Raw genomic sequence first — 21,862 nt, 5'->3', positions numbered from 1 at the left:
AAGGCCTGTAGTGGGAGTGAGTGCGGGCAGGTACCAAGGGCCTACGACGGGAGTGGGGGCGGGTGCTGAGAACCAACAGCAGGAGATGGTTCCAATGGCCTGCAGTGGAAGTGGTGCGGGAGCGGGCTCTGAGGTCCTGCTGTGAGAGCACATTCAGAGGGCCCAAGACAGCCCTGAGACTCGAGGCTCGAGAGAAAAAGCCCTCTTACCTTAGAAAAATAAGATTTGGATCTGAACACTTTCTGTCTTCATTTTTTTACTTTTGTGTTTTTGTTTTAATTCTAATTTGTGTAACTTCAATGGTTTCTGTATCTATTTATTTGCTTTGTAAAAAAAAATTGTGCTTTTGCATTTAAGATTGCACTCGTGAGTGGTGACTTTGTTTGCTTTTCACTTTACTCCAGTATTTGAGTACATGTGACAATGAACCTAATTCTAATTCTGCTGCCTGTGAGATGTGCATTAAATTTGTCTACAGTGAGCTGAATGGTCCAGTGTGTAATTTCCTGTCCACCACTGTATATTTTTTTTAAATTAACTGCGAATGCTTAAGGAAACTTATTTAATTTGGTCTACTATTTACATTAATACTGTACTACACAGGACACTTCGACAGATGGACTTGAAATCATTACTGAGGTACAGATAATAATCAAATAGGCTCCCAGAACAGAGATGGTCCTGTTTAAAAAGGATGATGTTGTGAATCCTTCTTTTAAAAAGTTCTCTGTCATTCTCTGTGAATTCTGTCAAAATAGCAACATGATTGAATTCAGGGGTACACAAGAGGAGATCCATGAGCAGTTGGTGGTGACATTCAATTCTGCCCTGAGATAGCAGCAGGGCTTACTGCAAGATTTTTAATAGTTCACTCAGTTCAATTCTAGGAGTCACTGACAGCCAGTCCACAATGACAGACAGTTGAAGGTAGAGACTGAGATAGGAATGGACTCTGTATGGATGCTGATTTTTGTTTTAGCTGCCCTGCAGGGAAGGAATCAATACATGGGAGTATCACTATCTGAAAGCATCCTCCAAATCACTCACTATCCTGACTTGGGAACATATCACTGTTCCTTCAAAGTTAGTCAGTCAAAACTATGGAATTCCCTCCTTAATGTCTACCGACAGCTCATGGAATGCAGCAGTTCAAAGCAGCACCTCGCATTACTTCAAGGGCATATAGGGATGGGCAATAAATGTTAGCTGTGCCAGCAGTGCCCATATTCCATTAATGAGCAAAAACAAATATGCATTGTGGGGTGTTCAGTCAAAGTGTACTATCCATGTCTACCACATAATTCTGGGCCATAGAATTGTATAGTAAGAACTATTTTTTTCAATACCATTGATGCTTGTAACTTTACACTTAGTATGTTCCCTGGACCACATATTGTCTACTTGAAAAATGAAAGCTTACTGGCCCGTAACCAGATAATTGCATACTTTCTTGGCATCACCCAAGATAACAAAATTCACAGTCTATTCTGGGATCAAAACAATATATGAATTACCTGAGTTTAGTAGTATTGATCAGGTAAAGTTTTGTTTGATACTGCACCAGTGCCCACTGAGGATTTACACAACCAACAAATGAATGATTCTGTAACATATCCTGTAGGCCTTAGAGACAAAAAAAAAGCAATAAATTTAGTACCCTGACCACAATAATGCCATCTTATTGTATTTGTTTTGTCCAATTTTGATTTCATTCTCACTTACTGAGAAACGCTGGATCATGGCTTGGCTAATCCATCTTCAAGAAATGGCAATATATACACACAAAACCAACACACATGAACTTTGCCTCTCATCTATTCCTCCTCTGACAGTAACATATCTAATAGCTGGCACCTCTAACCCAAGACCATAAACCTAGGAACATTAGTAGATGATTCGAATCATAGAGTCTCTCTGCCATTCTCGATTTACCTGCCTTTTCCAAAAAAACTTTTTATCCCCTTACTGATTAAAAATCTCTCTCAAACTTTAGTATACTTAACAATCCAGCATTCCACATTTTCATATACTTGAGAGAAGAAATTCCTCCTCTTCTGTCTTAAATGGTTGACCCATTATGCCCTGTGGTTTTAGACTCACACAAGGGGAAACAACCTTCCAAAATCTACCCTGTCAAAGCCCCTAAAAACTTCACATGTTTCAATAAGGTCGCCTTTTATTCTTATCTCCAATAGTACAAGCCTAATCTACTCAATGTCTTCTCGTAAGAAAATGCTTCCAGACTCAGGATTAACTGATTGGATACATTCCAGCAAAGGTTCAATGCCCTCATATCTTTCTTTAGTTTTGGCACCCAAAAATGTTCATTTTATTCCAGATGTGGTTGACCAGTGTCACATAGTTTCAGCAATGCTTCCCTAATTTTGTACTCCATTCTCATTGAATGGAAGGCCAACAGTCCACTTGTCTTACCCATTACCTGCTGAACCTGTACACTAACATTTATGGTTTATACACTAAGGACTCCCAAATCTCTTTCCATTTAAATACTATTCATCTCTATTCTTCCTACTTTCCCACATTATATTTCATTTTGCCCAGTGACCTAACCTATTTGTATCACTCTGCAGACTCTCATCTTCACCACTTGCCTTCCCATTTATTTCTGTGTCAACTGCAAACATGACAGTAGTACATTCACTTCCCTGATTTAAGTCATTAAAATAGATTGTACCTGCATGGTTCTGACTGCTGATCTCCCCTTGCAGGGTGAGAACACTGGTTAAGTTAATAATTCTCCTCTTTGGAAGATGGGCAGCTGTCATCTCATGGCTGGAGTTCGCTTCTTTTATCTCACCTGGTGAATCTACCCTTGATCGTTTCCTATGAATAAACAAGATTTTGCCTTACATAAGTACCAAGATGCATTATTTTAGATTTATACACTGACAACTTCTTAACATATTAATCTCATTTATCCAGTCATTCACTTTCAGTTATTGGTTGTCTTTGAATCTTTTTATTTATATCACTATCTTCAAAACAAAAATAAGTCGGCCTTAAACTAAACTGAAGATAACATTTATTTGAAGGATATGCAAAATTGTTTTCCTCTGCTCAGTCAAAAGATTAAAACCATCTTTCTTTTCCACTTATTGGAACAAAAACAATTCAAGGTTCAAGCAAGTTTTAATTTTTTTCACCAGTAATCTGAGCATGCTTAACAAAAGGTGCTCAATAAATTGTACAGTGTTTACTGATCAAGTAGTGAATGAATTTGGATCTCAATTACAGTTTAGAGATGTATTCAAACCGTTGAGCTTCACTTTCAGTGTTCCACAACCAGAAGTAGAGTGGTATACAGACCATCTGGGAACAGCTTTTGTCACCTATTCATTCAAACCAAGAATCATGCAAATTTAAACTCAAACTGTACTGAGCAGCTACTCAAAGCATTTAAAAATCAGTCTACTGGAACTTAACCAAGTGGATGAATACAAGAATTGCCGGAAAAAAAAAGAAGTGACATGCTCTTACACCAACAATTGCACACCTGCTCCATCCACCCTGTCAACAGAAAGTTAGTCCCTTAGTTTTGCACTACAATTTCCCCTACAACTAGTAATGTTTTCAAAATTTTAAACTCAGTAGCTTGAAACTGTCAGTCACTTTTATACAAACAATAAGATACACCCTATGCCACTCTAGGATATCACCTAGTGACAAGTGACAAACAGACAAGGATGTTGCAGGCACCACAGCTACTAAGGGGAAGGGTTTTCAGGTAGTGTGGAAAATCTTGACTGTGAGCTCCAACTACAATTTAATTCTATCAACTCCCTCACTTTATGCAACCTCCTTATGCACCAAGTTATAACAGGGATGTGACTGTACTGGAAAGGATGCAGAGGAGATTAACTAGACATGTTGCCTGGGCCGGAAAATTTCAGTTATGAAAAAAGACTGGATAAACTGTGGCTGTTTTCCTTGAAGCAGAGGACATTGGGTGTGGGGTGGGGCATTATCGAGATAAATATAATTATGGGGGTGGGGGAGTCATGGATAGGATAGACAAGAAGAGACTTTATCCTTTGATGGAGAGATCAAGGACCGGGACAGATATAAGGTACGGAGCAGAAGGTTGAGAAGGTGGAAAAAAAGAGGAAAAAATGTTTTTACCCAGAGGCTAGCGAGAATCTCAAATTCACAGTCTGAAAGGGTGGTAGAAGTAGAAACACTCATTAATATTTAAGTAGGATTTAGATGTGCACTTGCAATGCCAAGGCATAATGGTCCAAATGTTGGAAAATACGATTAGCCTACCAAGAAGCTTGTTTTTGACTGGCACACAATCGATGGGCCAAAATGCCTTTTTTTTCCTGTGCTGTGACTGTAACTAGTCCATGAAAAAAAATCATAAAATAATGTTCAGAAATTCAAGGGCTTTCTACATTAACAATTACCATTTACCTGGCTGGGGCACTGGATGGGTCATCATTGCATGGACGCAAGGGTTTCTGAATGCTCATACTTGAGCTCCCAGCTTTTTCCGCAGCAAGTAAGTCAATATCACTTAGGTCCTCCATCTCAGAGTCCTGACACTCAGTTCCTCCATCAACAGAAACAGTAGTGGGTAGTGCCTCCTGTGGTTTGTTGATTGGTTGTAGAAAGGCATCAATTTTTTGTTCCTTGGAGTCCGTGCGCACCATTTGATGAGCATATGGTTTGTCGCTCGAACTTGGAAGTGTAGCTGATGCTACTGAAGGCTTGATAAAGTCATTGGAGGTTATGGTTGGGCCAGGTAGTAAAGTCTAACCAGATTAAAAGAGAAATTTCCATTATATAGTAAGATATACAAAATTTATTATGCTATTACATTTATTTTATTGCTGTCACTCAAGGAAATGGAGCACATGATCAACTGAACTAAGTTTTCCATATAAAACTCTCAAAAGAGAGCTCATAGCTGTCCATGCTATGTTACATGTTTCTGACAATTATTTTTAACTGAAAGTCAGTATTATCAATGTTTTTAAATAGGTAAACAATAATTAGAGATCCAGGCTTTTGCTTTTTAGCAACAATAATATTTACTCTATTACTCAATTGGAACGCAGCCAAGTTGCAAAGGATTTTAACAGGTGCAATCCTCCTCAAGTGGTATATTTGCAGCAGGCCAAGTTTCCAATGCCTCTGGCCCATCAGAAGCAATCCTGACTCTTTTACCTCTCACTGGCCTCAGAAGATCTCCTTGTTCTCTTAAAGTCCCTATTAGACTGTACAATCTTTTGACTGAGTTCAATTGCTTTACATTATGTCCTCTGCTTCCATCTCATTCTAGGTTTTCTTTTTGTTTTATTTCTTGTTTTAATTTCAGTTTTCATTAAGAGAAAGTATAACAGGCAATTAATTCCTCCAATTCTCCATTCAGTTTGTATTATTGGTGAGGCCAGTATTAATTTCCCATTTCTAAATGTCCGTCATTAGTGTGGTGAACCAACCTCTTTAAACTGATTGGTACACCCATTGCCCTGTCAGGGAGGGAGTTCCAGAATTTCAACCCGGTGGCAATGAAGAAACAACATTATATTTCCAAGTCAAGATAGTGTTAAATTTGGAAAGGAATTTGCAAGTGGTAGATATGATTCTGGAGATGCTGTCATAGTTTCACATGTACACTTTGCAGTCACGATAGACCACTGATTTAGGAAATAAGTGCTTCAAGTGGTGCATGGGATGAGTGTCAGATGGAGTGCTTTATCTTGAATAGAGTCATAGAGATGTACAGCATGGAAACAGACACTTCAGTCCAACCCATCCATACTGACCAGATATCCCAACCGAATCTAGTCCCACCTGCCAGCACCCGGCCTATATCCCTCCAAACTCTTCCCATTCATGTACCCATCCAAATGCCTCTTAAATGTTGCAATTGTACCAGCCTCCATCACTTCCTCTGGCAGCTCATTCCATACACATACCAGCCTGTGTGTGAAAAGGTTGCCCTGTAGGTCTCTTTTACATCTTTCCCCTCTCACCCTAAACCTATCCCCTCTAGTTTTGGACTCCCCGATCCCAGGGAAAAAAGCTTTGCCCATTTACCCTATCCATGCCCCTCATAATTTTGTAATCCTCTATAAGGTCACCTCTCAGTCTCAGACCCTCCAGGGAAAACAGCCACAGCCTGTTCAGCCTCTCCCTGTAGCTCAAATCCTCCAACCCTGGCAACATCCTTGTAAATCTTTTCTGAACCCTTTCAAGTTTCACAACATCTTTCCGATAGGAAGACCAGAATTGCACGCAATATTCCAACAGTGGCCTAACCAATGTCTGTACAGCCGCAACATGACTTCCCAACTCCTGTACTCAATACTCTGACCAATAAAAGAAAGCATACCAAATGCCTTCTTCACTGTCCTATCTACCTGCGTCTCCACTTTCAAGGAGCTATGAACCTGCACTCCAAGGTCTCTTTGTTCAGCAATACTCCCTTGGACCTTACCATTAAGTGTATTAGTCCTGCTAAAATTTGCTCTTCCAAATGCTGCACCTCGCATTTATCTGAATTAAACTCCATCTGTCACTTCTCAGCCCATTAGCCCATCTGGTCACGATCCTGTTGTAATCTGAGGTAACCCTCTTCACTGCCTACTGCACCTCCAATTTAGGTGTCATCTGCAAACTTACTAACTGTACCTCGCATGCTTGCATCCAAATCATTTAAGTTAATGACAAAGTAGAGGGACCCAGCACCGATCCTTGTGGCACTCCACTGGTCACAGGCCTCCAGTCAGAAAAACAACCCTTCACCACCACCTTTGAGCCAGTTTCTATCCAAATAGTAGTTCTCCCTGTATTCCATAAGATCTAACCTTGCTAATCAGTCTCCCATGGGGAACCTTGATGAACGCCTTGCTTAAGTCCATATAGATCATATCTACCGCTCTGCCCTCATCAATCTTTTTTGTTACTTCTTCAGAAAACTCAATCAAGTTTGTCAGACATGACTTCCCACACACAAAGCCTTGTTGACTATCTCTAATCAGTCCTTGCCTTTTCAAATACATGTATATCCTGTCCCTCAAAATTCCTTCCAACAACTTGCCGACCACAGACGTCAGGCTCACTGGTCTATAGTTCCCTGGCTTGTCCTTACCACCCTTCTTAAACAGTGGCACCACGTTAGCCAACCTCCAGTCTTCCGGCATCTCACCTGTGACTATCGATGATATAAATATCTCAGCAAGAGGCCCAGCAATCACTTCTCTAGCTTCCCACAGAGTTCTAGGGTACACCTGATCAGGTCCTGGGGATTTATCCACTTTTAACTGTTTCAAGACATCCAGCACTTCCTCCTCTGTATTATGGACACTTTGCAAGATGTCACCATCTATTTCCCTGCAGTCTATATATTCCATATCCTTTTCCACAGTAACTACTGATGCAAAATATTCATTTAGTATCTCCCCCATTTTCTGTGGGAAAACACAAAGGCTGCCTTGCTGATTTTTGAGGGGCCCTATTCTCTCCCTAGTTACAATTTTGTCCTTAAATGTACTTGTAAAAACCTTTTGGATTCTCCTTAATTCTATTTGCCAAAGCTATCTCATGTCCCCTTTTTGCTCTCCTGATTTCCCTCTTAAGTATACTCCTACTTCCTTTATACTCTTAGGATTCACTCAATCTATCCTGTCTATACCTTACATATGCTTCCTTCTTTTTCTTAACCAAACCCTCAATTTCTTTAGTCATCCAGCATTCCCTATAACTACCAGCCTTCCCTTTCACCATGACAGGAATATACTTCCTGAAATCTCGTTATCTCATTTCTGAAGGCTTCCCATTTTCCAGCCTTCCCTTTACCTGTGAACATCTGCCCCCAATCTGCTTTCAAAAGATCTTGCCTAATACCATCAAAATTGCCCTCTCTCCAATTTAGGACTTCAACTTTTAGATCTGGTCTATCCTTTTCCATCATTATTTTAAATCTAATAGAATTATGGCCGCTGACCCCAAAATGCTCCCCCACTGACACCTCTGCCTTATTTCCCAAGAGTCAGTCAAGTTTTGCACTCTCTAGTAGGTACAACCATAGTCGAGAATGAATAAATTGTAGAGATACGATTGTTTTTGAAACAAGTCCAAAAATTCCTCTAGAAGGGATATGAACAGATGCTCAACAAAGTGGAATTTTAAAAGTCACCATAATCGCCCAGACCAAAGAACTTGCTCCCTTATTAGAGAGACACAATGGAGGGTGGTTTAACTTGAGGAAGTGAGGACTGCAGTTGCTGGAGATCAAAGGTGAAAAATGTGTTGCCGGAAAAGCACAGCAGGTCAGGAAGCATCAAAGGTGCAGGAACGTTGATTCTCCTGCTCCGTTGAATGCTGCCTGACCTGTTGCGCTTTTCCAGCAACACATTTTTCCGGTTCAACTTGAGGGTCACCATGCCCGAGGAGAAAGGAAAGATTTAGAAGGTAAGTCCCTCACATTAGCCTCAGCCATTCCAAGAATTGAACCCATATTGTTGACATCACTCTGCATCACAAACCAGCTTTCCTATCAATTGAGCTAACGGACTCCCAAAGAGGAACATTACAGGGACACATTAAGTAAAAAGAATAGAACAACCTTAGAGAGCACTTCGATAAAACGCCAGTGTAGATTGCATCAGACAAACAGCTCATTTTTAAGCTGAAACATTCTTACGTTCAAACACCATAAAAAGCAAATGAATGGAGATTTTGAATGATAAGAAGTTCTAATATTAAGATAAACCTGTTCAGAGAACAATGATAATGTTATGCCCCCTCTAGGAATATATGGTAGAGGAAACATGGCCATATTTATTTGGAGAATGATTGTAAGCACAATACTGACCTGTGTGAAGTAGGTTCTTGAGGAGTTGGAACCAAGTAGCTTACTTTCAATATGTTGTTGCACACTCTCAATGATACTGTCCTCATGGAGAAAATGTACTTCATGCTTCGTGGGATGAACATTTACATCAACATTCTGTGGCAATATTTCAAGGCTTGAAAAGAAAAATAGTCCTAAATACAGCAGATACAATGAGAATAACTGTCCTTTGCAATCCATCATACTTACCTCAGATACAGGAAGGGATGTGTATTTTTAGGAAGATAGGCTGCATAGACAGTTTCGATTGCCTTCCGTAAAGCAGTGGATTCCACCAAGCGATCTTCAAAATAATTGAAAGAAAAATTAGATGTGAGGAATCACGACATCCATCAGGAATATTTGAATATTTAAACAATTGCAGAACTACATTCAAACGCAACAAAGTCTCCAGGATCAAACCATCATTAGACAGCATATTAGCTTACGGTGAAAGCTAACGTGAAATAGGCACCAATCTCTCGTATGTTCTGAAGAAGAATCATTGGACTTGAAATGTCAACTTTGTTAGTCTTTCCACAGATGTTACCCAAGTTGGTAACTCTTATTTTGTCTGCTTCAGTTGCAACTTATGAACAATCAGCTACTATTTATTAGAAGTTAAGTGCAGAAAATTGGTCAGATGAACTGGAGTTCATCAGGCACCACTTAAGGACTTTCAATAATTTGATTAAATATTTAACTCCTATTACAACACCAGCAGTGGTGGACCTCAAGCGGGTCATAAAAACTAATCATTGAGATTTACAAGAGAAGTAAAAGATAAACATAGGGAATTTCATCTACTCATAAGTAAACAGGTAAGATGACATAAGGAAACAGGGGAAAGGGAATGCAGTTTATGTGCATAAAGAATTTCTCTTTTAAGCTGAATCTAAAAGGGAGTATTTATTATTGAAACTAGTCATGGGTATTGAATAAATTAGATGAAATAAGCCAACGTGGAAAACATCTAGACAATTATAATCACAAAGTACTAAAGTTTCAGACACAATATGAAGTTCAAAGTAAATCAATGGAAAGAGGCTGAAGTCTGAGGAGGTGAAGAAAAGGTAAGCAGCAAAACAAAATTGACAAAATAGACAGAAAAACAATGGGAAATAATTAAAATGTGATGAAAGTGTTCAGGAGAAATATATTTAACTAAAGAAAAATGAGAACTATCTAGACAACAGAGATATAAATGACAACAAATGCAAGAGGCAAAAATTAAAATTTAGATTCTGGAAACATAGCAATACCCAGCAAACTACTGACAATGCGTTTTCAATGCTCACAAATTAAGATTAACATAGATATGACACACAAGGTCCATCACAAACCAACAAAGTCAGCTGCAAGGAATGGAATTTGCTCTACTAGGAAGGAATGTGGGAACTGTGCTGAAAGCTTCTCTTTCTCAGTTGATGACTCTTCAAATTTGAAAAATATACCCCCTCCTTTCCACTCTGAGTAAGTGCCTTGGCAAAGAAGAGTAAGAGTTATGCAAGAACTGGAAAACTAAGTTCACTTGAAAGTACTGTACTGGAAAAGGGTGCCTTGATACCCATTCAGAGGAGAAAGAACTCACTACTATCCCATGGAGATTCAGACAATGATCATGTAAATTCTGCGAATGAATGTTGGGCACCAAATTATTTAACACTGGAGTTCAAACCCAGGTCCAGATTGCCAAAACAGGGCTCTACGGATGCTAAGAAGCTGAAATATAATTTTAAGAAAGCAAATGAAAGTGCCAGACTAAGATGGTCTCATTTACATCATACTTGCAACTTTAGTATCACAGGTAAATTGTATATAGTTGCATATGAAACATATCAAAAATCAATTTCATAAACCCATCTAAACTTAAATAAAAATAAATACTAATTTGTAGAAGTGGAGAAATATTCTGCCTCTCCTCCATCTTTACATCCCAAACATTTTTAAAATATTCATTCAAAGGCAGGATATAATTTATTGTTTGGAGGATACCTAGCCTCTGGCCTGCTCTTGTAGCTACAGTATTTGTATGGCTAGTCTAGTTTATATTCTAGTTAATGGTAATTCCCAAGATATTGACAGGAGTTGATATCAGTGATAGTAATGCTAATTAAATGTCATGGGGAAATTAAAATCCTTACCATAATTTTGTCACCTCTCAGACTCTCCTATCAAAATCCAAACTTTCCATAATCGTGCTACCTGCATCTTATCCATTGCGACGTCTTGTTCAACCATCATTTTGTTCCTTGATGACTTACAGCACTTCTCTGATACCCAGCACATTGTGGAAACTCAAAACCAATTCACCCAAAATCAATCAGTTCAATGCAGAGGATCCAGAAATGTCAAGCAAACATTAAGTTCAGTATAAATTGAGTTTCCATAATCATTTAAGCTAGTGCAAAAGATTATCAGATTAGAGGCTAGATCTCTGGGGAAGGCATCTCCAACCATTTATTGGGCTGAAGACTTCAGCAGGAGGAACTTATGCCCTCATGCCATTAAAGAATATAATAAAAAAAATTAAGAGCCCAGTAGCTTCACCAATGTGTTCCTAAGTGGGCATCTAATTATTCACTGATTAGATACTAATGCTGCTGCTGAGCAGGTGTCTGATGCCAGAGTCAACATACATTTAACAAGTTCACTTTGAGATAAGAATATGTTGGGGAGCTATTCTGGCGCAAGACTTTCCAAAATGTGCATCAGCTTCTCAAAATTGCATGACTAAGAGACCAGAATATCCTGCCCTAACCCCACACCATTATAAGTTCAAAATCCAAATGAAATTCTATCTGCTACTCCAAAAGGGCTAAATCTTTATTCCTTTCAGGATCTCTGTCTATGTTAAAGCTTCATATTACATTATAAAACAGAACTGCAGAGATCAAGATTAGAATGATGTTGGAAAAGCACAGGGGTGAGGCAGCATCCGAGAAGCAGGAAAATTAACGTTTCGGGCAGGAGCCCTTCATCAGGAATGGGGCCGGGAGCCTCCAGGGTCGAGAAATAAATGGGAAGGTGGTGGGGCTGGGGGGAAAGGTAGCCTAGAATGCAACAGGTGGATGAGGGTGGGGATAAAGGTGATAGGCCAGAGGGAAGGGTAGAGTGGATAGGTGAGAAGGAACATTGGCAGGTAGGACAGGTCATGAGGATGGGGCTGAGTTGGAAGGTTGGAACTGTGGCAAGGTGGGGGGAGGGAAATGAGGAAAATGGTGAAATCCACATTGATGCCCTGGAGTTGAGGTGTTCTGAGGCGGGAGATGAGGCTTTCTTCCTCCAAGTGTCGGGTGGTGAGGAGCGGTGGTGGAGGAGGCCCAGGACCTGCATGTCCTCGGCAGAGTGGGAGGGGGAGTTGAAATGTTCGGCCATGGGGCTGTGGGGTTGATCAGTGCGGATGTCCCGGATATATTCCCTAAAGCGCTCTGCGAGAAAGCATCCAGTCTCCCCAATGTAAAGGAGACCGCATCGGGCGTAACGGATACAATAAATGACATTTGTGAAAGTGCAGATAAAACTTTAATGGATGTGGAAGGCTCCTTTAGGGCCTTAGATGGAGGTGAGAGGGGAGGTGTTGGTGCAGGTTTTGCAATTCCTGCAGTGGCAGGGGAAGGTGCCAGGAGGGGAGGGTGGGCTGTTGGGAGGCATGGACCTGACCAGGTAGTCACGGTGGGAACGGTCTTTGCGGAAAACGGATAGGGGAGGGGAGGGAAATATATCCCTGGAGGTGGGGTCCGTTTTTAGGTGGCGGAAATGTGGGCGGATTATGTGGAGATTGGTGGGGTGGAAGGTGAGGACTGGGGGGTTCTGTCTTTGTTGCGGTTGGAGGGGTGGGGTTTTAGGGTGGAGGTGTGGGACGTAGATGAGATGCATTGGAGGGCATCTTCAACCACGTGGGAGGGGAAATTACGGTCTTGAAAGGAGTAGGCCATCTGGTGTGTTCTGTGGTGGAACTGGTCCTCCTGGGAGCAGATACAGCGGAGGCGAAGGAATTGGGATAGATTTTTGCAGGAGGTAAGACTGGAAGAGGTGTAATCCAGGTAGCTGTGGGAGTCGGTGGGTTTGTAAAAAATGTTAGCGTTGAGTTGGTCATCGTTGACAGGGATGGAGAGGTCCAGGAAGGGGTGGGAGGTGTCAGATTTGATCCACGTGAATTTAAGGTCCGGGTGGAATGTGTTGGTGAAATTGATGAACTGTTTGACCTCCTCGTAGGAGAATGAGGTGGCGCCAATGCAGTCAACAATGTAGCGGAGGAAGAGGTGGGGAGTGGTGCTAGTGTAACAACAGAAGATGGACTGTTCTATGTAGCTGACAAAGAGACAACATAGCTGGGGCCTATGTGGGTGCCCATGGCTACCCCTTTCATCTGCAGGAAGTGGGAGGATTCAAAGGAGAAATTGTTAACGGTGAGGACCAGTTCAGCCAAATGAATAAGGGTGTCAGTGGAAGCATACTGTTGGGGATGACGGGAGAGGAAGAAACGGAGAGCCTGGAGGCCCTGGTCATGGCGGATGGAAGTGTAGAGGGATTGGATGTCCATGGTGAAGATGAAGCATTGGGTGCCAAGGAAATGGAAGTCTTGGAGGAGATGGAGGACGTGGGTGGTGTCCCAAACGTATATGGGGAGCTCCTGGACCGGGGGTTTGAACAGTATCAAGGTAGGTGGAGGTGTGTTCGGTGGGGCAGGAGCAGGCTGAGACCCCTGGCCAGGGGGGTCAGGCTTGTGAATTTTGGGAAGGAGGCAGAATCAGGCGGTGCGGGGTTCCCGGACTATGAGGTTGGAAGCTGTGGGTGGGAGATCTCCTGAGGTGATGAGGTTCTGTATGGTCTGGGAGATCATGCTTTGGTGATGGGGGGTGGGGTCATGGTCGAGGGGATGGTAGGAGGAGGTATCTTCAAGTTGGCACCTGGCTTCAGAGATGTAGGGATCAGTGTGCCAAACTACCACTGCACTCCTTTATCCACTGGTTTGATTGTGAGGTTGGGATTGGAGCAGAGGGAGTGAGAGCTGCGCATTGAGGGTGTGATGTTGGAGTAGGGTAGACAGGTTGAGGCAGTTAATGGCTTGGCAGCAGTTGGAAATGAAGAGATCAAGGGTGGTAATAGACCAGGTGGACGGAGTGTGTTGGAGGTGGGAGAAGGGGTCCTCGGAGGCTGGGTGTGAGTCCTGATTGAAAAGGTAAGCTTGGAGACGGAGGCGGGGGAAGAAGTGTTCGACGTCATAATGCTTATTGAATTTGTTGATGTGTGGACAGAGGGGGATGAATGTAAGACCTTTGCTGAGGACTGATTGTTCGTCCTCAGTGAGGGGGAGATCTGGGGGGGGATGTTGAAAACTCAGCAGGGTCTAGAATTGCAGAGATATCAGACATCTGAACAAGAACCTACTCAGTCTCTCTACAATTTGCCCCAGGGACCACAGATTTCTTTTATTCTTTGATGGGACATGAGTGTTGCTGACAAGGCTAGCAAGTGTTGCCCATTCCACATAACCATCAAAAAGGCTTTCTTGAAATAATGCAGTCCTTGTCATGTAGATACACCTACAATATCATTGAAGAGCTACAGGTTTTTGACCCTAGTAGCACAGTTTCAAAAGAGGATGGTGTATGGCTTGGAGGGTAAATTTACAAATGACGGGGCTCCCAGACATCCACTGCCTTGTCCTTCAAAAAGATAGCAATCATGGATTTAGAATATACTGTTACAGGAGGTTTAAGACTGGGCATCTAATGTATTATATAAATTGTGTCAGTGTTGAAGGAAGAAAATGTTAAAGTGGTTGATGGAAACTAATCAAGTAGTCGGTTTTATCCTGGATGACATTGAGCTTGCTGTTGTGATACTGGAGCTGCATTTCCCCAAATAGTGAGCATTCCATCATATTCTTGATTCATGCACTTTTGATGGTGGAAAAGTTGTGAAAAATCAGGTGAAATACTCCAGAATTCCCAGCCTCTGACTTGCTCAGTTAGTTCAGTTTATGGTCAGAGATAACCCCCAGGATGTTGGGGAATTTCAGCAGCGATAATATTGCTAAATAAGAGTTGACGTTTCAAGCACGTCAACTGTCCTGCTCTTCGGATGCTGCCTGACCGGCTGTGCTTTTCCAGCACCACATTCTTCAACCCTGATCTCCAACATCTGCAGTCCTCACTTTCTCGTAATACTGCTAAACGTCACAGGAAAGTGGTTAGATTCTCTTTTGTTGAATGGTTATTTCCTGGCACCTGTGTAACATGAATGTTATTTGCCATTTATCAACTGAAGCCTTAATATTGTCCAGGTCTTGTTGCATATGGACAGACTGCTTCAGTATTTGGGGAGTTGTGAAAAGACCTGAACACTGTGCAATCCAATAACCCTGCTTCTGGCCTTATAATGGTGAGAAAGATATCTGCATCAAAATGTTATTTCGTTATTTAATTTTGATTTTGCAGAATATTAATTGCAAGGTTAGATTACATGGAACCCATTTGGTTACAAAATTGACTTAAAGGTAGGAGACAGAGGGTGATGGTGGAGGGTTGTTTATTGGACTGGCGGTCTGCGACCAGCGATGTGCCACAAGGAATGGTGCTAGGTTCACTGATTTTTGGTATTTATATAAATGATTTGGCTATGTATAGAGAAGAAATGGTTCATAAGTTTGCAGATGACACCAACATTGGCAATGCAGTGGACAGTGAAGGTGGTTATCTCAAGAATATAACAGCATGTTCATCAAATGGGTCAATGGGCTGAGGAGTGGCAGATGGAGTTTATTTCAGCTAAGTGTGAGGTGTTGCATTTTGGTAAGGCAAATCAGGACAGAACATATACATTTAATGGTAGGGCCCTAGGGAATGTTGCTGAGCAAAAAGACCTTGGGGTGCAGGTTCATAGTTCTTTGAAGGTGGAGTCACAATTAGACAGATTAGTGAAGGAGGTGTTTATTACATTTGCCTATAGTGGTCAGTACTTTAATTATAGAAGTTGGAATGTCATGCTGTGGCTGTTTAGGACATTGATTAGGCCACTTTTTCAGGACTACATTCAATTCTGGTCTCCCTACTGGAGGAAAGATGTTGTTAAACTTGAAAGGGTGCAGAAAAGATTTACAAGGATGTTGCCAGAATTGGAGATTTGGGTTATCAAGAGAGGCTGAACAGACTGGTGCTGTTTTCCTTGAAACGTCAGAGGCTGAGGGGTGACCTTAGAGGTTTATAAAATCTTGACGGGCACGTATAGAGTGAATGGCCAGTCTTTTTTCCAAAACTAGACGGCACAGATTTAAGATGACAGGGGACAGATTTAAAATCCCCAAGGGGAAACTTTTTCACACAGAGGGCGGTGCATGGATGGAATGAGCTGCCAGAGGAAGTGGAGGAGGCTGGTACAATTACAACATTTAAAAGGCATCTGGTGGGTATATGAATTGGAAGGGTTTAGAGGGATATGGGCCAAATAAAGGCAAAAGGGACTAGATTAATTTAGGATATCTGGTCAGCACAGTTCAGTTGGACTGATGGGTCAGTTTCCATGCTGTACAACTCTCTGACATTACATTCTGAATATAAATTCTGAAAAATCTCAGCAGAACTTATCATCCAATAGGTTACGTGCAATGGATGTAGAGAGAGAAATGAAATAAGGGAAACACAATATGGTGGCCATGTTGAAAACTTTCATTTTGTTTCTTTTTTGGTTTTTGCTTCACCCAAAACAAAAGCAATCCAGGGTCACTTGCTCCCTCAACGTTTTACTTTGGCTGTTGTGCTGGCTTTCCTGCTCAGACTCATCTGGTAAACAAGTGCAATTTGGACAGGCAAACAGAATAGTGAAGAAAATCAGAAAGGGATCTTCTACTACTTCAGGGATTATTCACTGAACCCTGCTGTTGAGCATTGAATGTATTTGCCCAAATATGGAAGTGAGCACCATTATAGAATGTAAATTATGCTGTGTCATCATGCAATAGATTTCCGTCCACATGCTCCTTAACACTTGAGAGCTACTGACATCTAATGTTGCTGAGAGGAGAAATTAAATTTTGAATACTGTACTGCTTTTTCTAATCTGAAGGCAAAGCAGCAGCTTCAAGGTTCCCAAGCTTTACCCAGTGTCACCAGTTACATCACTAACAATTTTCCTACCGTGACCACCAAATAGTGCAACTGCTTATTTCCCAAATGTCTCTGACTGACCCAGGAAATAAATGGGTGAAAATTGCAGTGCAAAGACCAATCATTGCCACCATACCAAGACACAGTGAAAACATACATGCCCAATTCACTGGATACTATTTTTTGGATCAAATGAAAACTTTAGGAGATCTGCAATTCCCTTATTTAATTTTCTCATCTGCACTCTACTCCAGCAAAACATGCTGGGAACAGGGACTCAACTGCAAGCTTGTGGTAGAACAAGGACACCAAATGAACCATTTCAAGAAACAAATTGAAACGTTTACTTACGATTGATGAAAAGTAAAAAGATACACTTTTTCACAGAATAGTTCGCATTTGATATATAGCCTTTCATTGTGAAAGCAAATTTTGGATCTTCAAAACATACTTCAATTAATTCCCTGCAGCAGAAATAAAAATTTGGCACTAAATTGATTGTCTTTTAAAAGGTTATCAAAGGAATCAACCTGACTGGTTAATTAAACATTGCAGTCTTGTGGTTCTATGCCACGAGTTATTTTATTAGGAAATGCTTATTTTCAGTCATGTGTTACAAGCAAATCAATGTGACAGAAATTGAGTTTATTAACTACTGAGTCTTAGATAGTTTCTAATCAACTTGTTCAGAGATGTTATCATGCACCTCAGAAGCTTTTGGCCCAAACATACCACTGTGTCACAAGGGCCCTGCTGTGATTCGGTTTTAGATATTTTAATTAACCCACTCAGACATGATATGCTGGCCTCCTGACTCAGAGGTAGGGACATTACTAATGCACTATAAGATCCCTAAAACTATCTTTTATTGTATCCAGAATGCTCTTCCATACAACTGCACTGTTTCTTTCCTCCATCACCAAATTACCGACAGTATTTTCTCATCTATTAACCATCACCAGTAAATCATTGAGTATTTCCAATTGAGTAATTGAAGTGCAAAGCCTGTGGTAATACAAACCATCAATGCTGAGGCAGATGTGGTCCTCACCTTCACTAAAGGCACTGAGAATATTGGTGGATATCACGTGTCCTTTCCAAGGGCACTCCGGCACATATATAGCCTTGGAAGTGAAGCAGTCAGCAGCTATTACTCTGTCCTAAAATTTTTGTTATGGTGTCCTTGCCATTTAGTTGAGATTTATTTTTCTAAACATCCTATTCAGATGTCTTACTTACACAGCTCTGGAGCTTTTGGGACTTGAATCCAGGCCTCCTAGGTCAAAGGTAGAGACTCTATCACTGTACCACAACAGCCCTATTACTTGTTTTATTTATTTAACTATTTTTCAAATTCACCTGTTCAGAGATGCTATTACACCTCTGCAGCAGGTGGGACTTGAAAACCAGGCTTCTTTGTCCACTGTGCCAAAAGAGGGCCTCCTAAAATAGGCACCATCAGGTATGAACCCAAATCTCCTGCTTATCAGGCAAGTGTTTTAACATACTAAGCCATGACACCACCTAAATGTTGATCAGTGAAGTGCCCTTACACTAATTGCATTCCTGTGTGAAAACGGCTTTCATCCATCGCCTTCTGTGAGATAGACCTAACATGGTCCTATTGCACCACTCTGTTCCAAAGTACTTTTAATTAACCTGTTCCAAGTTGCTATCGTAGATCTCTGGGGCAGGCAGGACTTGAACCGGGGCCTCCCAGTATTTGGGGTAGGGACCTTACCACTGCGTCACAAGGGGACCCAATTACTCAGGTTTTCTTTTCTAATTTTTACCCTATTTTTCTAATCAGAGGTGTTGCTACATACCTCAGGTGAACATGGGACTTGAACCCAGGCCTCTTGGTCCAGAGGTAGGATCTCTTCCACTATACCAAAAGAGGGATCCATTACTGAGTACAGTTTTTTTCCATACACCAGTTCCACCTGTATCCCTTGTGTATCTACTCAGTCATTGACTGAATCAATTAATCTCAACCACATGTTTAACTAGCTGCTTATTAACACGATGTCTCACATCTTTGTTATCATTGAAGACATCTTTCTGTAGCCCTCATACTGTCTTAGATTGGTGTCAAAATCCACAGATACTTGGGAGATTTAGCACTGCCTCCACAGGACCGAGGTTTCTATTGCAAAAAGCAGTTGCATTCATGTTAACCTGCCCGTATACAAAGTGGACTGTAAAATGATAATGGGTTAATGCAATTTGCTCTGTGCAAATTGACTGCCATATTTACCCTTATTTTGATGTTAATTACACTTAAAAAGCATTTGGTAGGCTATAAAATGCTTGGGATTCCCCGAGATTGTGCAAGGTGCTAGATGGATGCAAGTTCTTTCTCTGTATGAGTGCAGTTCTTTCCACAGTTGGTAACTGTGTGTTCAGTAACACTTAGGCACTGGTTGACATCTCCACATTTTTGTCTCCTGTTACCAATGTGAAAGGATTATAACAGATTCCAGGCAGCTTTAAATCAGTGAAACAAAGCTGAAAGACCCAACTGAGTGAAATCAGTAAAGGGGGCACAATATTTTTCAAATAACATCTGTTGTCTACCAACATGAAAACAACAACTAGTAAATTCTGTATGGTAAGAGAGGCAGCTGGTAATACCGTCTCTGAACAGGTTGATTAGAAACTATCTAGGTGGTGGGGAAAGCTCTTATGGCATATTGGCAGTGTTCGTACCTCTGAGCCAAGAGGTTTGAGTCCTACCTCCTCAAGGTATGTCATCACACATCTGAACATGTTGGTTAAAAATATCTTCGTGTTAGGGACTGAAATACTGAGAAATAATTTGCTGCTGTTAAATCTGTGATTGTTTGAATGGGTGATGAACTCCTAAAATCCATGATTGCAGTCACTTGAAGGGATATGTATGAGCTGTTCTTACTGAAGATTGCAGCTTTCTCAAAGTTTGATGTTCTCTGCCAGGGTATAGGCTTATGATATTGAGCACTAATCAAACACTATCCAACATGAACTACAGGTAATATCAAATGCTTATATCTCCATATTTTTGATTGCTGAGGAAGGTGCAGTAGCCATTGCTAAGAACAGGCATTGGACTTCTCAGTAGCTTCCAAAAATTGGAATCAAAATCCAAAAGTGAGATTTTTCTTTGAACTGGTGTTGGGCTTTATATGATCTGCTGTGGGACAGATTTGTTCTTCAAACCCATCCTCTATTTGAGTGCTTCAGTTATTTCCTTACAATCAGAGTTAAAATAACAACATTGCAGCAAAGGCCAACATTTCTTAGTGACCAGCACTGCCAGTCTGTGTTGCTTGTGTTAATTGCAGGAAGCACAGATCTGAAAGGGAACAGAGATCTCTGAGTCAGTCATCATGTTCTATCAGCCATAGAATTTCACTTACTAGGCTAAATATTTTCTTGAAGGTGGCACCCCTCATGATGAGCTGGACACTTGGGGCAACACTATCTGGCTGTTTCAGGAAGCTTCAGCTAGAGACTGTGGCAATCAGGGAGCTTAAAGAAATGATTTTGTATCTCCCATCCTTAAGGATTGGGATCTCTGAGAACCAATCAGGAGCAGCTCCCATTCTGAAAATCACATTCCTAATTTGCAAGGAGCTGCCAGGATTTACGACGCGGTCTCCTCAAACATCATAGACCTACTCATCTGTGGTACAATGACAATGGTGGCTGTAAAATGCCTAATGTGGCCTTTCACTTTCCACTTAAGGACCTCAACAGGCCTCAAAGGGAAAAAGCTCACCAACCTCACCACCACTGATGAAATTCCAAGACATCAGGCACTCTACCCCAAGCAATGAATTGCTATTTTATGGCTACTTTCCATTTTCCAACTCTCTCCTGAGGGCCCCATTAAATTCTGTTCATCATTTCATGCCATACCACCCTAGCACCACATGTAACATCTCTTATTCCCATAAATTCAACAAAGCTGTGGAGTAATCTGCCATGAGCTCAGTACACACTTTGCCCTTTAAGTAATTTTAATCATGAGCAATTGTGCTTCACAGCCCATTAAGGCTGGCGCAAATGAGTTGATGGCAGGATACTTACACCCTCTGCACTTGTCCCATCTAGTCACCTATATTAGGAAAACATATCTAATGAAAGGTTACAAACCTATATTCTAGTTAATGCTTCCTTCCGAGTCAAAAAGTCAATGAGTACTGAAAAATCAGAGATTTAAATTTTAAAATAAAAAGAGAAGCTCTTACTCCTGCTTTTCCTCCCCAATCACTCCCACACTATTTTTTTGTTGCAGTGATAAGCAAACTCTGTCTCACAGACAGGAACATACATACACACTTTTAAACTCTCACCTGAGACGGCAGCAACATTTTTTTAAATTAACTGACTCGAGTCATGATTAAACCCAGTGATCAGAATATATGACTGGGATAAAAGCTACTGACTTTGCCCTACTCCAACTATAAGCTGCCTTTCGTTCCCTACTGCCCAGTACTCCCTACTACTCCACAACTCTCACACAAAAGTCCATATCTTTAATGTTCATTACTCTCTCTACAGATGATGAGTAATTCTAGAATTTTTTGACTTCATTTCAAAGTTCCAATAGCTACAAGTAGTTGCCTTTGTGGATGTTTAGTTCACTGTTATCACTGCTATTTTAAAACCCATGGTATAAACGTGCATTTGGAACTGATCATACCTGCTTACAGCATTCCCAAATATTGTTCGAATATTGTCCAGAGTTGAGGCATTAGGCAATGTTCTCACATCAGCAACAGTTTCACCTTGCTAGAAGCAACAAAGCAAAGCAAAACAAAGTAAATCGTGATTACTAGAACAAGTTTGTTTAAGTGACCTCAGTTCAATAGAGGGAGTGGCCTATGTAGGTATTCAAACAAAGAAA

At 41.1% G+C, this 21,862-nt stretch overlaps 1 protein-coding gene across 2 annotated transcripts in view; it reads right to left on the bottom strand.

Annotated features, from left to right (window-relative positions):
- mlh1 (mutL homolog 1, colon cancer, nonpolyposis type 2 (E. coli)) overlaps positions 1 to 21,862 on the bottom strand; it is a 57,815-nt gene that overhangs the window by 14,346 nt on the left and 21,607 nt on the right. For both annotated transcript variants that reach the window (XM_060822896.1, XM_060822897.1), the window contains exons 8-14: positions 21,659 to 21,747; positions 17,323 to 17,435; positions 9,071 to 9,164; positions 8,843 to 8,996; positions 4,432 to 4,772; positions 2,696 to 2,844; positions 1,515 to 1,623 (exon numbers count right to left, since the gene is read on the bottom strand). In XM_060822896.1, the coding sequence (XP_060678879.1) occupies positions 1,515 to 1,623; positions 2,696 to 2,844; positions 4,432 to 4,772; positions 8,843 to 8,996; positions 9,071 to 9,164; positions 17,323 to 17,435; positions 21,659 to 21,747 (1,049 nt within the window). The remainder of the gene's footprint in view (positions 1 to 1,514; positions 1,624 to 2,695; positions 2,845 to 4,431; positions 4,773 to 8,842; positions 8,997 to 9,070; positions 9,165 to 17,322; positions 17,436 to 21,658; positions 21,748 to 21,862) is intronic.

Source organism: Hemiscyllium ocellatum, chromosome 4 (genome assembly GCF_020745735.1).
Source record: "Hemiscyllium ocellatum isolate sHemOce1 chromosome 4, sHemOce1.pat.X.cur, whole genome shotgun sequence".
Lineage (NCBI taxonomy): Eukaryota > Metazoa > Chordata > Chondrichthyes > Orectolobiformes > Hemiscylliidae > Hemiscyllium > Hemiscyllium ocellatum.
Note: the sequence above shows the minus strand (reverse complement) of the source record. Positions and strands in the feature narration are given on the sequence as shown.